The sequence below is a fragment of the Lactuca saligna genome, chromosome 8 (assembly GCF_052625555.1).
Source record: "Lactuca saligna cultivar CGN05327 chromosome 8, ASM5262555v1, whole genome shotgun sequence".
Classification (NCBI taxonomy): domain Eukaryota; kingdom Viridiplantae; phylum Streptophyta; class Magnoliopsida; order Asterales; family Asteraceae; genus Lactuca; species Lactuca saligna.
This window is the reverse complement of record NC_136424.1, coordinates 36,202,941-36,217,252: the sequence shown is the minus strand read 5'-3', so window position 1 is coordinate 36,217,252 and position 14,312 is coordinate 36,202,941. Positions and strand designations below refer to the sequence as shown.

The following is a 14,312-nucleotide window of genomic DNA, read 5'->3' as shown; positions in this document are numbered from 1 at the left end:
CTTTTATACCTAAAAATATTCCTATCCACTAACATTGTTACAAGTGTCCCCATTCCATATTTTTTTAAATATCTCATTAAGAGTATACTAGGAAATATACCAAATCAAATTAAGTTGAATGTTGGAATAATGACAAGTGTCATAATATTAATGGATAGAAATATTTATAGACATAAAAATAAAAGACAATTTAATTTCTCTTTAATATATTGATTCAAAAACAATCAAAAAAGGGATAATAACTTAGGAGGGTAATCATTTTTATCGTTTTGTTCACATATACATATGTACACACATACACCAACACACATGCATACATCAAAAATAAAATAAATTATAATACTCAAGCAAAGTATAATACTAAATGAATACAAATACATCAAAATAAACTTCATAATATTACCATATTTTTTTATTTAATTTAAAAGATATCTATACATATGTATATGAAAAAACAATCAAAATTTATTATGCGATATGTTTAATTTTTTTTATGTTTTTTTATTCCATTTACTAGTTTAACTGGTTCAGTTTAACTAGTTTAACTGAATTTTGACAGAAATCCGATTTATAAACTGTTATTTTTCCTAATTTTTGGTCCAACGTTCGAACCCATTTTAAATATTGCTTCCTACCTTTTATACCTAAAAATATTTCTATCCACTAACATTGTTACAGGTGTCCCCATTCCATATTTTTTAAATATCTCATTAAGAGTATACTAGGATATATATACCAAATCAAATTAAATTGAATGTTGGAATAATGACAATTGTCATAATATTAATGGATATAAATATTTATAGACATAAAAATAAGAGACAATTTAATTTCTCTTTAATATATTGATTGAAAAACAATCAAAGAAGGGATAATAACTTAGGAGGGTAATCATTTTTATCGTTTTGTTCACATTTAGTAAATTTCATTATTTTTGTACACATTTGATCATTTAACTTGTTATATGTGTTCACATATTGCCATTGTTATCGGCTATAGCATGTGACAATGATAACATGTGAACAAATTAACAAGCTAAATGCTTAAATGTGTACATATATTTTTTTTTTATTTAAATGTAAACAAAGCAAAAAATTAATTACCTTGTTAAGTCATTTTTCTCATTTTTAATAGCGATTTTATTTTTCATATTTGTTTGTTTTATTTTTTTCAAACACTATTTTTAAAATATACATAATTTCTTAAATATTAATTAAATATTGATCAATTTTAAACTTTACTTCTTAATTAATAAATATGTTTTTTGTTTTGTGAAATATTTCATATAGCCTCTTATATATATATATATATATATATATATATATATATATATATATATATATATATATATATATATATGTGTGTGTGTGTGTGTGTGTATGTGTGTTTAAGAATATATAATCTTTTTAAAGTAAATAGTATTTAACAATAAAATTAAATATATAACAATAAGTAAGAAGGACCTTTTAAAAAATAGAAAGAAAATATTACTTAGCAAATAAAAAACAAAAAAAATTTATATATTGTAAATGTTTTAAAATTATTCCAACCATTTACCACTTTTTAATTAGAAGTTAATAAACATTTAATTTTTTTAATAAAACATTTTAAGCTAGTATTTAACGAAAGTATTTTAAAATGTCATAAAGAAATATTAAATTGTCATATAAAATCTCTGAAATACTTTAAAAATATTATAAAAGAAAGTTTAGAAATAAATGTATGAAAGTTATAAAAAAGTTGTAGAAAATATAAAAAAACATGTTAAAAACTTATAAGAAAAAAAACATTTATCTAATATTTAGTTAAAAGAAATTATATGAAAATATAAAATAAGTTATAAGCAAAGTTTAAAACATTGTATTAGAAAAACCTATAGAATAAAATATTATAAAAAATTATGAAAATTTTTAAAAAATTTATAAAAATAATTATTCAAATTTAGAAAATTTTATTTTTTATATAGTTAATTTATTTCTAAGTAATGAAATTACTGAACCATAATATTGGGTTTTGATCGTAACCTAGGTTTCATTCTCTTCCACTCCGAAATAGATCCATGATCCATCTCCATTCCGTTACTTCCATCTTCTCCTTCATCTCTCTTGCCCTAAAATAAAAATCCCCAATTTCCTTCTACAGTACAACATATATCGCTTCCAACTATACATTCACGCTCATTCACACCAAGCTAACCATTTTCCCTTGTACAATTTTTTTGCAAGAACTCACATGCTTCGCATTTTGCCAGTGTAATATTGATTGTAACCATGCTGGACACAAATGCACTGGTTCATGATTTCTTGAACAAGCTTAAAAGACGGTGAGTGCTAATTATTCTTTCCTTTGTTTGTCAAGTTCTGAATTTACTGTTTATTTATGTTGTTTATGATTTCTGTACGATGGGGGCAGTAAGATTGAGGGCTCAAAGGCCACAGCGAAGCTGACCGCAGAACTCCTCCGTAGTGTGATATCGCAGCAGCGTCTTCCAAATACAAACCAAGCCGGGGCTCTTATCGATGCAATTAAGGCGATTGGAGAGCAGCTTGTTGCTGCTAATCCAGTGGGTTAGTTTTTTTTTTTTTTTTTTTTTTTTTTTTTTTTTTTTTTTTCTGTGTATTGACAAATTGTCGAATGCTTATTTCTTCTGTTATCTAAATTCTTTGATTGAATTCGGTTCCAGAACTCGCTGTTGGTAATATAGTGAGGCGTGTTCTACATATAATCAGGGAAGAGGATCTATCACTCACGACATCTGCCATTGGTGGATTAAGCTTATCAGCCATCAGTGATGATGAAAATGACGTTGAAAAAGACGATTATCCAGTTTTATCAGCTGCTGCTGTTGCTGCTGCTGCTAGAAATGCTCTGAGAGCTCCATCATTGCAGACCCTTCTAGAGGGTGTACCTCACTCTGCAGCTGTTCTTCACTCCAACTCTTCTGCAGATGATTCTGAAGAAAAAACCAAATGTTAGTTCTTTTTGATTTTTAAATGTAAAGCTTATGAAATTTCTCAACTTGATTTTATTACACTACAGCTACTGATAAAAATTCAAGAAGTCGAAAGCTAAAACACAATGTTATCGAGACTGTGAATGATCTGATTCAAGATATTGCCACCTGTCATGAAGAGATTGCTGAGCAAGCAGTTGAGCATATTCACCATAAGTATTCTCATTTTACTCTAAACCCTTCTTCCCAAAAGCTGTTAATATAATATAATAGATTAATAGTCAATATATTAAATGAAAAAACAATTATTTGCAGTGAAGTTATCTTGACCTTAGGAAGTTCAAGAACTGTCATTGAATTTCTTTGTGCTGCAAAGGAGAAGAAGAGATCATTTCGTGTTTTTGTAGCAGAGGGTGCTCCAAGGTCTGTATGCTACTTTCTTTTTTAGAGTATTGAAAAAGTTACATTTTTGGTCCCTGAGTTTATCTGATTTTTTTCGCATTTGGTCCCTAAAGGAATCTGTTTGCAAATAATTTGATGTTTCATAACAGTTTTGGCCCCTGAATCGTTAATCCTACCTACCCAGCTGTTAATATCTTTAAAATGACCATTTTGGTCCGTGTTGTACACTATTCTTTTCGGTTTTGGATCAAGGGCAAAATGGTCTTTTAAGGATTAAGGGACCAAAATCATTATGAAACGTTAACCAAAACTGCAAACTGATTCCTTTAGGAACCAACAACGAAAAAACTGCTAAACTCAGGGACTAAAAATGTGATATATTCTAGACTCTAGACTAAGTTACAACTTTAGTCCCTGTGCTCTTTCAAAAGTTACGTGTTCAGTCCCGATGTTACATTTTTTTTTTTGTGTGGTTGGTCCCTAAAGTGTAGTTCCATTGCACTTCAGGTCCCTGGCTTGGACATGGTATAAAAAAGATGTTAAGTCCAAAGTAAAATGACTATTTTGCCCCTCATCTTATTCTTTAAATAGGTATGAAGGGCATATTCTTGCAAATGAATTGATTAGTAGAGGACTACAAACAACAGTAATCACTGATTCCGCTGTTTTTGCAATGATTTCACGTGTAAACATGGTATGCAACGAATCAAGTCGTTAACTAATCTGCCAATTTACCATTTTGACCCTGGTTTTGAAATTGGTAATAAATAGGTTATTGTTGGGGCCCACGCTGTGATGGCAAATGGTGGAGTGATTGCACCTGTTGGATTAAGTATGGTTGCACTTGCAGCTCAAAGACATGCTGTTCCTTTTGTTGTTCTTGCTGGCATCCATAAGGTTAAATGTTTTATAATTTTCATGATTATAAATTCAAGAGTAGATTAAATTTTTGGTACTCTTCCAAGTAAAACGACTATATCACCCTTTTTCTGATTTTGTTTATTAAATATTTGTTATTTAATTCCTAAGTCTATGTGTAAAATTCATTTTTGGTCCCTGAGCATTGTTGATATTTTTCCAATTTTGGTCCCAAAGAGTTTTCTTTTGCAGTTTTTGGCCCCAAAAGTTTTCTTTTGCTATTTTGGTCCAAAAAAAATTCTTTTGCTATTTTGGTCCCAAAAAGTTTTCTTTTGCAATTTTGTCCTCATTTGAAGTTTTTGCAACATTTTTTTTGTTCTCTTCCAAGTAAAATGACAATATTACCCCCGTTCTGTTTTTTTTATAACTATTTGTTATTTAATTTACCTGATTACAATAATAATGCAACCACAACATAAATAATAAAGACAATATAAAAAGCTAAATAAAGGGTATTATAGTCATTTGTACATGGAACAAGGACAAACATTAAATAAGGAGCATATACCAATATACGTTACAAAAAAACCCACATACACACCAATTCTTTGCAAATTGAACTTGTTGGTGCCAAAATTGTCAAAATCAGCTATACTCAGGGACCAAAAATGTAAACTACATTAAATCTAATAACTTGTTAAGAATTGACAATACGTATGCAACTTATGATTGGTTGTTTGTTTGTTTGTTTGAACTGTTTTGGTGTGTAATGACAGTTGTGCCCTTTGTATCCCCACAAACCAGACGTGTTATTGAATGAATTGAAGTCTCCATCTGATTTACTGGATTTTGGAGAGTTCTCTGATTGCATGGATTCCGCCACTGGAATTGGATTCCCTCTTCATGTTGTGAATCCTGCATTTGACTATGTGCCACCTCAGCTTGTCACTCTATTTATTACAGACACGTAAGTTCACTTGTATTTGATTAAAGTTTATTTTTTTTTTTTTTAAAAAAACAACATTTTTTCTTTATCTATCAGTTATTATTAATAATATTTTTTTTTGGCAGTGGAGGGCACAACCCATCGTATATGTATCGGCTGATTGCAGATTATTATTCGGCTGATGATTTGGTCTTACAACGAAAGCCTACTTCATGATATTGCTTAAATCTATATCCATTTTTTATAGATCGAAATGTAGCTTTTTTATTTTTATTTTTATTTATCCAAATTAGTTTGAATTTATGGTTTCTTCGAGATAGGGTTTTTTGTTACTTGGGGATTGTTTATTTTTTCCCCGTTGCTTCCTATATTGGTAAAATGATTATGGTGCTCTTCCTAGGATCTTTTGTTTATGGGGAAGAAACGTTTTATTTTGAGACTTTGCTTTTTAGAAGGGAAGAACACACAAACGTCAAAACGTCTTTTTAGAAAAATCACTTTTAAGGTCTAAAAAAGACGTGTCTATCAATTTCTTAGAATTTATTTATAGTGATAATGATAAAAATATAAAAACTCTTTAACTATAAGAAAAGTGACTATTACAACTAAATATATTCATAGCTTCTTCGTTACATTTTTGTCTTGAGCTTGTTTTAAATTTGTATTACTTGTTCTTGTTTTAACAAAAAGAGTTATTTTCATAAGAAATTATGGTGGTAACTATAAGTTAGTAGTTTTTTTTTTTTTTTTTTTTTTTTTTTTTTTTTAATTATATTAGGGTAAAATATTAAAATTAAATAATTAATACAAAGAAAAGAATATCTACATTGATATATATAAATTGCCAAAAAATATATATATGATACATATGAAATAAGGAATTGGGTTTATGTTGAAACACAATACTATAGGGGTGAATATTTTGATTGGTGGATTGGATCGGTACTAGTTTTATCATAGGTTTGTTTTTCAATTCTTACGCGGGCTGTGTTCCGGTTTTTTAGTCAGGTTGATTCTATGGTTTTCGAGTATTGAGCCAGTTTTTTTGTGTAATTTGTACAACTTTTGAAAACTAATAACTTATTTGTTCGAAGTGGGATCGACATAATATCTTTTCCAACATGTATTTTATGGTTTGTACTTTTAACTTTAGGCTATAATTACATCATTTTTACCTACATATTGAATGAGTTACATTCCCCTGAAGTAAATCAAAGTTGAAAGTTTTTAAGCTATTCAATTTTTATGTGTAATCTGTGAAACTTTTAAAAATTACGTAACTCATTCGTTTAAAGTTGGATTGATATGAAACCTTCTTTAAAATGTACTTTATAATTTATACTTAAATTTAGGCTATAAGTTCATCATTTTTGGCTCCATAATGAATGAGATATAGTTCCCTAAAGTAAGAGTATCAAAGTAGAAAGTTTTTCGATATTGCTTCAACGACTTGTAGCATACGTAACAAATGTTGTACAAGTCCAACGGGTTCAAGAACTGGAAAATCGGCATCGACATAGGAACCGTTCATGAAGGATGTCGGTTGGGCTTTTAGCATTCTAAGCTCTCGTTGGAGCATAATACAACATTCGAAATGGACAATCTCATTGAACAAAACAAAAGTTTTCATGTATGCTTGCATTATACGACATCATAGGATACTGCAAGATAATGATGCTTTTATATCTTCTGTTCATGATATTGATATTGAACCCCATATTAAGGAAGAAGTGTATGCATATATGCCCATGAATCATGCGACATAGAAAGCCACCATCAATTTCACTTAGTTATTTTATGACTACATTGAACATGTCTACATACAAACTATGGATAAATGAAATGTTATTTTTATTTTTATTTTTTAAAATATTTTGGTTTTAAATTAGTAATGTTTAATTTAAAAATAAAAATAAAAAATATAGTGAGTTGGGGGACGAGAAAGATAGGGTTTCATGTGTTGTGGGATGCAAGTGGTGAAGGTTAAAGGTGAGAGAAAAGCTTATGTGGAAGTGATATGACAAGTGGGGTTGATAGAGATGAACTCCCTCTATGCTGAAGTGTAGGGGCAACAACCCCAACCTGAACCTGTAACATCCACTCTAATACATATCACAATATTATTCGTTTTAGGCTCCCGACACAAAAACTTCCCAGGGGATTGAGGTCGGAGACTTTGTCTTACTTAAAGTGTCGTCGTGGAAGGGAGTTATAAGTTTTTAGAAGAGGGGGAAACTGGGTCCTTGATACATTGGTCCGTATAAGATTGTTGCTCGCGTAGGCAATGTAGCGTATCGTCTAGAACTACCGGAAGAGCTAAATCAGATACACAACACGTTACATGTCTCGCATATAAGGAAGTGTATTACGGATGAGACGACATTAATGCAACTTGAGGATTTACAGGTGGATGAGAGATTGAATTACGTTGAGAAACCAATCGATATCCTGGATCGAAAGACAAAAGTATTATGTAACAAGGAAGTCATGATTGTGAAGGTTTAATGGCAACATCAACGTGGTTCAGAATGGGCGTGGGAATCGGAAGAAGAAATGCATGCATATTATGCATAAATGTTCGCAGATGGAATTTCGGGGTGAAATTCTAGTAAGTGTGAGAAAGTTGTAACGTTCGAATTTTTCCTGTGCTTTTCACGTTTTTAGGAAAACAAACAAATAAATAAAATGATCTAAATAAAATAAAATCTAATAACACACAAAAATGATAATGTTAGATGTTTTTTTTATTAAGGGCTGAAAGTGTCAAGTTTTAAATATTCCATTTGTTAAGAAATTGTTTTTGGGGGTAGAAATCGTCATTATGGGAAAGTTGGGGACTGAGCATGAAAAACTCCTTGTGTTCCAATGCAAATCGACGGGAATTAGGGTGGGCTTCCTCCTTGGGGCCGACTCTATCTAACATGTACAAATTAAGCCCTAAATCAACCCTAACTCTCAGCCTTCGTGGTTTTTTTTTTTTTTTTTTCGGCACCAAAAGAAGGAAATCGGGAACGGGTTGTGGCATCGCCGGAAGTTGCTGCCAGAGGGAAGGAGGTGACGGGAGGAGTATTAGTAGTCTTGTGTCTACATCTGGAAGGTATCATCAGCCTCCGATTTTTTTTTTTTTTTTTTTTTTTTTTTCCTCTTTTCTTTTGATTACCGAGAACCAACACCACCATCACCATGGTCGGCAGCCTAGGTTGCCGGTGTATCTTTTGTGCCACCACATACTGCCGAAAGGTGGCTGAGGATGTGTGTGAGGTGTTTTCTGGCTGTCCCTTATCACTTTCTAGATTTTTTTAGTTAGTGTGTGTGGTTGTTGCCTTCTAGCCGTGAACCACCAAAGAACCACCACAGGCCACCATGGGTAGGTAGTTGTGGTTTTCTTGTTCATGGATGCCTTAGGACTAAGGTCATCATAAGAAATCATTTAGATGGTCTTTTCTTGTTTTATACATATTATCGGATCAAACTTTGTGTTTTTGGTGGTTTGACCACCAAAATGCCACCGTTATACCACCAATAAGTCTTAAAGCTGTGTAGGACTCGTTTTTCCAGTTAAGAGGTTACTTTAAGAGCTTAATGGATTAAGTTGGCAACTTAACCCTAATAAGTGAAAAAGTGGCATTTTATGTGAACATCCTTAATTTTAAACCCTCATTAAGCCAATCATTAAGACCTTTAGGTTAAATTAAATTTCACATCTCAATATCCAATAAGTAACCAACAATCATGTTAAAAGTGCTACACTTAAGGCTTAACCATTAAGTCTTTAATGGAACATCAAAAGCGACTTAAAAACAATTATGATCAATTTTCCCAAATCTGTCGTCCAACTTCTAAAATTCGTGAAAGGAAATCAAAACACATAAAAATCACGATACCTAGTTTTCTAGAAAGCTTAGTGTGTCTAGTTTCTTTAAAATTTGGATCACATTTCGAAATTCTGACTCCATGGAGGGTAAAATAGCCAATCTTCTCAGGCTGGCCTATGTTGTTGGAAATTCCATGCATTTGTCTTCTAAAAACCATAATAAATTCATTAGGACTCCAAAGCCAAAATTCTAGGGCCTATAATTAGATATGGATGTCTACGTCCATGCATATCAAGGATTTGATGTAATTCCAAGTGGGGTAGTTATCAAGGATTTGATGTAATTCCAAGTGGGGGTAGTTCTCGGAAGGGACACAATGTTATGGTTGATACTAACAATATGTGCTAGCAATCTTTATATTTATGTTATGTTTTCCGTGAAATGTGCTATATGTGTTATATGTAAGTGATATATATATATATATATATATATATATATATATATATATATATATATATATATATATAATGGTAGAGTAATATAAATGTCCACTAAGAGTTTCTCTTATCCGTTGTTATTTAACATTTTTCAGGGTTGTGATGTACTAATAAGGGAAAGAGGCCACTGTGACTGCAGACGACATTCTCTTGAAAACTTTTATGAAAATTAAATGTTATGTTTTGAAACATAGGATGTTTCTTCTTCTGCTAATGTTCTTAGAAGTGTTATTTTATAAATGTGGTTGAATGTCTTGGAAAGTTAATTGAGTAACGACTGACTTTATTATGTTCTATATTTAAAAAAAATAAGTCATTATCATTTTAAAATATAAAATAAAGTAAAGTTAGACGTTACCATTTTAAAAGTATAATTAAAGCTTTCAATAATATTCAACCATATTTATAAAATAATAATTCTAAAAACATTGCGGAAGCAGAAAACATCCCGAGTTTAAATACATAATATACATACTTCATAAATCTTTAAGAGAATGTTGCATGCAGTCACACCGGTTTCTTTCCCTTGTTAATACCTGATGATTCTGAAAAATGTTAAATGGGTAAACGAAACGCTTAGTAAGCATACACACTACTCACCCATTATATTGATCATTTACACATACATGGAATGTATATTCACATAATATCCATGTAACATTCATATAGCATATACATTCCAAACACATATTGTTGGAACCAACTTTACATCAGTAGACCGATTCCTCTGAATGGTCTATATCAGACGCTACCATACTAGAGACTTCCCCCAAAGGGTTTATCATGATCATCCAAACCTCAACCACTTCTCCTGAAGGGTTTATCATGGTCAAGAACATAACCTTGTCCACTCTATCGCATTAGGGTATATGTGGACAATATACATATACAAACATAGACAATCAACATAAGAAGCAAGTTAGTGTAACTTGTCACACCCCCAAACCAAGGATGGCGAAAACATCCCGAGGTGGAGGACTTCATGTATAGTATCAAAACCACAATGACAATAGTAATTAAAGCAAACACAACCAACATATATATAATTGAAAGAGCTACATCATTGTATGAATTACATGTTTCCAAACCAATTACAATATGTTGACAAAAATATGAAATGTTGATGCCTTAACGTCCCATCCTCAAAATGCACTTGGTTACCTGTTTAGTGATTTCCTGAGAATACAAGTTGTTTGAAAAAGTGTCAGCACAAAGGTTGGTGAGTTCATAAGCTTTTGTTTTAAACTTGATAAAAGCTTTTGTCTTGTAAATGTCATGTTTGTTCCAGAAAAATCCGATATTTTCCTTAAAATGTGTATTGTAGTCCTATATCCAAAGACCGAAATATATAAGTAACCTTTCTTACTTATAGAAAAATAATGCAAGTTTAAATCGACATACACGCGTTTAAATTCAATGAAATTCCTGTAAATTCTTATGTTTGTTAATACTTAATGTGAGTTATTATAACCATGTTATGACCTAGTTGGCCTGAAACGACGTTCTTCAGACATTAGAAATGTTATGACATTTGTAACCCTAGACCTGCCGGTCTAACTGTTGCATGCAGTTAAGGTGTGGGTTTGTCAAAACCAATATAGATCTATATACAACTATCACGCTCTCCATCCAGGAGACTTTGACTACAATACAAGACTTATTGGTAAATGTGAAGCGAATGTCTTACAAAGTCATTAATGAATTTACGTGTAATATGATGAAAATCCCTTTTTGTATAAATGTACCCTTTTTGTATGAATTTGTTGTGTAATGTATCATAAACTATACCTATTATAGTTTATCCAAAACAAGGGTAATAGTGGTAATGTACGTAAACTATATTTAACATAGTTTATTCAAGTGTTTGTATGAAATGGATGTACTTTGATTATAACAATTTGTTATCTTTTATATTCCATATATACACACACACACACACACACACATATATATATATATATATATATATATATATATATATATACACATATACATATATGTATCAAAATCCATTTATTAACTGATGCATGTCTATATACCAAGACAAAATGCCATTTATTTTCAATAACATATATTCACATAAAGATGTACACCTTGCTCGACATGTTACAAGGTGAAATAAAATTGTTAGCATTTTTCTGTTATTAACAGTTTCTATTACTGTTCTTAGAAAATTTATAAAAAATTCATAACAGATCCAAATCAGAATCCGTAAATTCTGGGAGTTTGGAAAATGAGTCTAGTTTATTCATAAATTTTCCCATGATTTTTAGTGACCTTAAACTTAGGTGAAAACGTCCATAAACACAGATTGGTCCAGATTGGTTCCTGAAATGATAGACGGTTTTGTAAAAATCACCATAAATTGTAGAAAAATCGTATGGAAATGTGCAAGTATTCATTTTAAAGCTAAGAACTTGAAATACTTCCACCTTGTACAGTTTTGAAAACTAAAATGTTTTAGTTGACCAAAACAGTCTGTGAATGGAGTCCAACTTTTCTGATGAAAGCTGTTAGAAGCGTTTAGTTGTGTTCTTGGTGATTTAACTTGTATTCCCCCCCCCCCCCCTTTAAAACTTAAGAAAATATGAAAATGTAGGGGTATTAAATCACCTTGAGTGATTTCAGTGGGTGTATCTTGAAGAAGAGAAGTGTTCAACTCAAGAACACTTGAAGGATTACTTTGAAGATTCAAGAATATAAGATAATAATGATGGAGTTTGTGTAAGCAATCACTGATTTGAGTAGAATGAAGTGTAATTATCACAAGGAGTATGAATTTTACTTACCAAGAGTGTAAGAAAGCTTGATGATCAGCCTTGAAATCCCGAAATTGAGGGAGAAAGTTTGAGAGAAAAGTTGAGTATGATCTTTGGTGAAATGAGAACAAGTGAGTGAGAATGAGGAGAAAGGATGAGTTGTTCCAGCTCTTAGGACGTGGTTGAGGCTGAAACTTGAGTGGGAAGGTACAAGGAAGTGACAAGGTATGGTAGGGAGGAGTGTGGGTTAGTCTTGGAGTTGGTATGTGAGGTTGTTTGTGTTATAAACTAAAGAAAAGTCAACACTCCACCTCTTGCACTTCCCCTACTATTATTGGATAAGTTTTGCATTAAAAATGTGATTAATTAAGACTTATGGGTCTTAATATGTTAAAATAAAGTTTTGGGTGAAAATCCCGTTTAAAATGATGAAAAACGGGCTTAAAATAAAGTCGTAGTCGAAAACCGGGAAAAATGGGTTTTCCTGCGAAGCCCTTTGGATTTGGCCCTTGAGGCTTCGGACTTCGGATCCTGAGGCTTCGAGCTTCGAATATGAGGCTAAGGCTTCGGGCTTTGATTATGGGGCTTAGGCTTCGGATCTGAGGCTAAGGCTTCGGGCTTCGGATCTAAGGCTCAGGCTTTGGATATGAGGCTAAGGCTTCGGGCTTCGGATCTGAGGCTCAGGCTTCGGATCTGAGGCTTCGTGGTTCGGATTATTGGGACTTCATTGAAGAGATTTTGGAGGCTTAGGAGCTGTTTGGTAAATCAGGTATCAAACTTGAAGGAAATTTTCGAAGCTGGGGTAGAAAAGGTAAATTAGAGGACTTGGTTTGAAAAGATTTTATAGGGAGGGACCATTCCTGCCAATATGGGGTGATGATTGTTATGGCAGCGGGTATATAACTGATGCATTGTCCCAAAACACTAACCTTAAGCATCAACCTCCTCCACCTTATTTCCCCCCACCCAGTGTCGTCGCTCCCTTCGTAGAGTCACCACCGCCGCTACTCTCCCTCCGGTGATGACCAGCGCTGCATGGAAGCCTCCGAGGACGGTGCACCTATCGCATCTGTTCCATCACCTTGTTGAAGATGTCTCCGCCATGCGACCTCACTGTGACGATAGTAACCTCCAACCGCCGCCTGGCGTCTTGAGGGTGTTGTGCGGGTTGCATCCTAGGTCATCACCGATGTATGATAGCATTGTTCGGGGCTCGCGAAGTAGGTTCGTTCATGGGGGATGGAATATTCCAAGTTAGAGTGGTGAAGAACCACCATGGTGGCTGTCGTCGTTAGCACCGTTGCTGAAGCTGCTGTTGTCACTAGTGTTGCAGTTTTCGTCATCACCTTCCACCTCATCTTCAGTCTCTTCGTCAACCACAACCCGCCATCGTTCCTGCTGCCACCGACGCCGATCGAAGCACAGTTGTTACCGGCCATCGCACCACTACCACCTCCGACCACCGTAGGTGGGAGTTTTGGATCCATTTCTCGAGCATAGAAGAGTAGTTTGCTTAGTGTATGTTGTGTATGTGTGCCATGCTTGGTCGGAAAAGTGAGAAGAAGGCTCACCACCACCGTGAGGTGGTGGCTACCGCCAAGAGAGACCGCCGACCACCATGGTGTGGCTATGTGTGTGCGTGTTAGTGTGTGTGTGTGTGTGTAACTTTTAGAATAAAGCCTTGTAACTGTAATTGTAATTAGCAATAATAATAAAAAAAATAGTAACCGCCACTGTAAGGTGGTGGCTGCCACCGTGAGCCGCCATTGACCACCACTACCAGAGGTGGTAGTGGGTGGTGCCCCATTAGCAAACCCTAATGGGCTTAGATATTGGTTTTGGGCCTATTGGGCCATGTTTGGGTGGAAACCCTAATTATGAGTATTGGGCCTTAGAATTGTTGGGCCCACTCGTGGGCCTTTGCGATTGGATTGTGAATTAAGCCCAAATTATTCCATGCCATTTATCTAGTAGAGTAAAGGAATCAAATGGATCAAGTCCTTAATGGACTAATTGAGAAAATCCTAATAGTTGAGAATTTATCAGGACACACGAGAATTATTTAATAAGTGAAATATTAAA

The 14,312-nt window shown here is 33.2% G+C and overlaps 1 protein-coding gene across 1 annotated transcript; it reads left to right on the top strand.

Moving 5' to 3' along the window:
* The first annotated feature begins 2,022 nt into the window (after positions 1–2,022).
* On the top strand, positions 2,023–5,596 carry LOC145012792 (uncharacterized). The gene is made up of 9 exons (XM_078971586.1): positions 2,023–2,323; positions 2,413–2,567; positions 2,684–2,971; positions 3,040–3,169; positions 3,269–3,376; positions 3,947–4,049; positions 4,127–4,252; positions 4,990–5,180; positions 5,285–5,596. The coding sequence occupies exons 1-9, from the start codon at positions 2,271–2,273 to the stop codon at positions 5,373–5,375; spliced, it is 1,245 nt and encodes a 414-aa protein (XP_078827712.1). The 5' UTR covers positions 2,023–2,270; the 3' UTR covers positions 5,376–5,596.
* Positions 5,597–14,312: the final 8,716 nt, after the last annotated feature.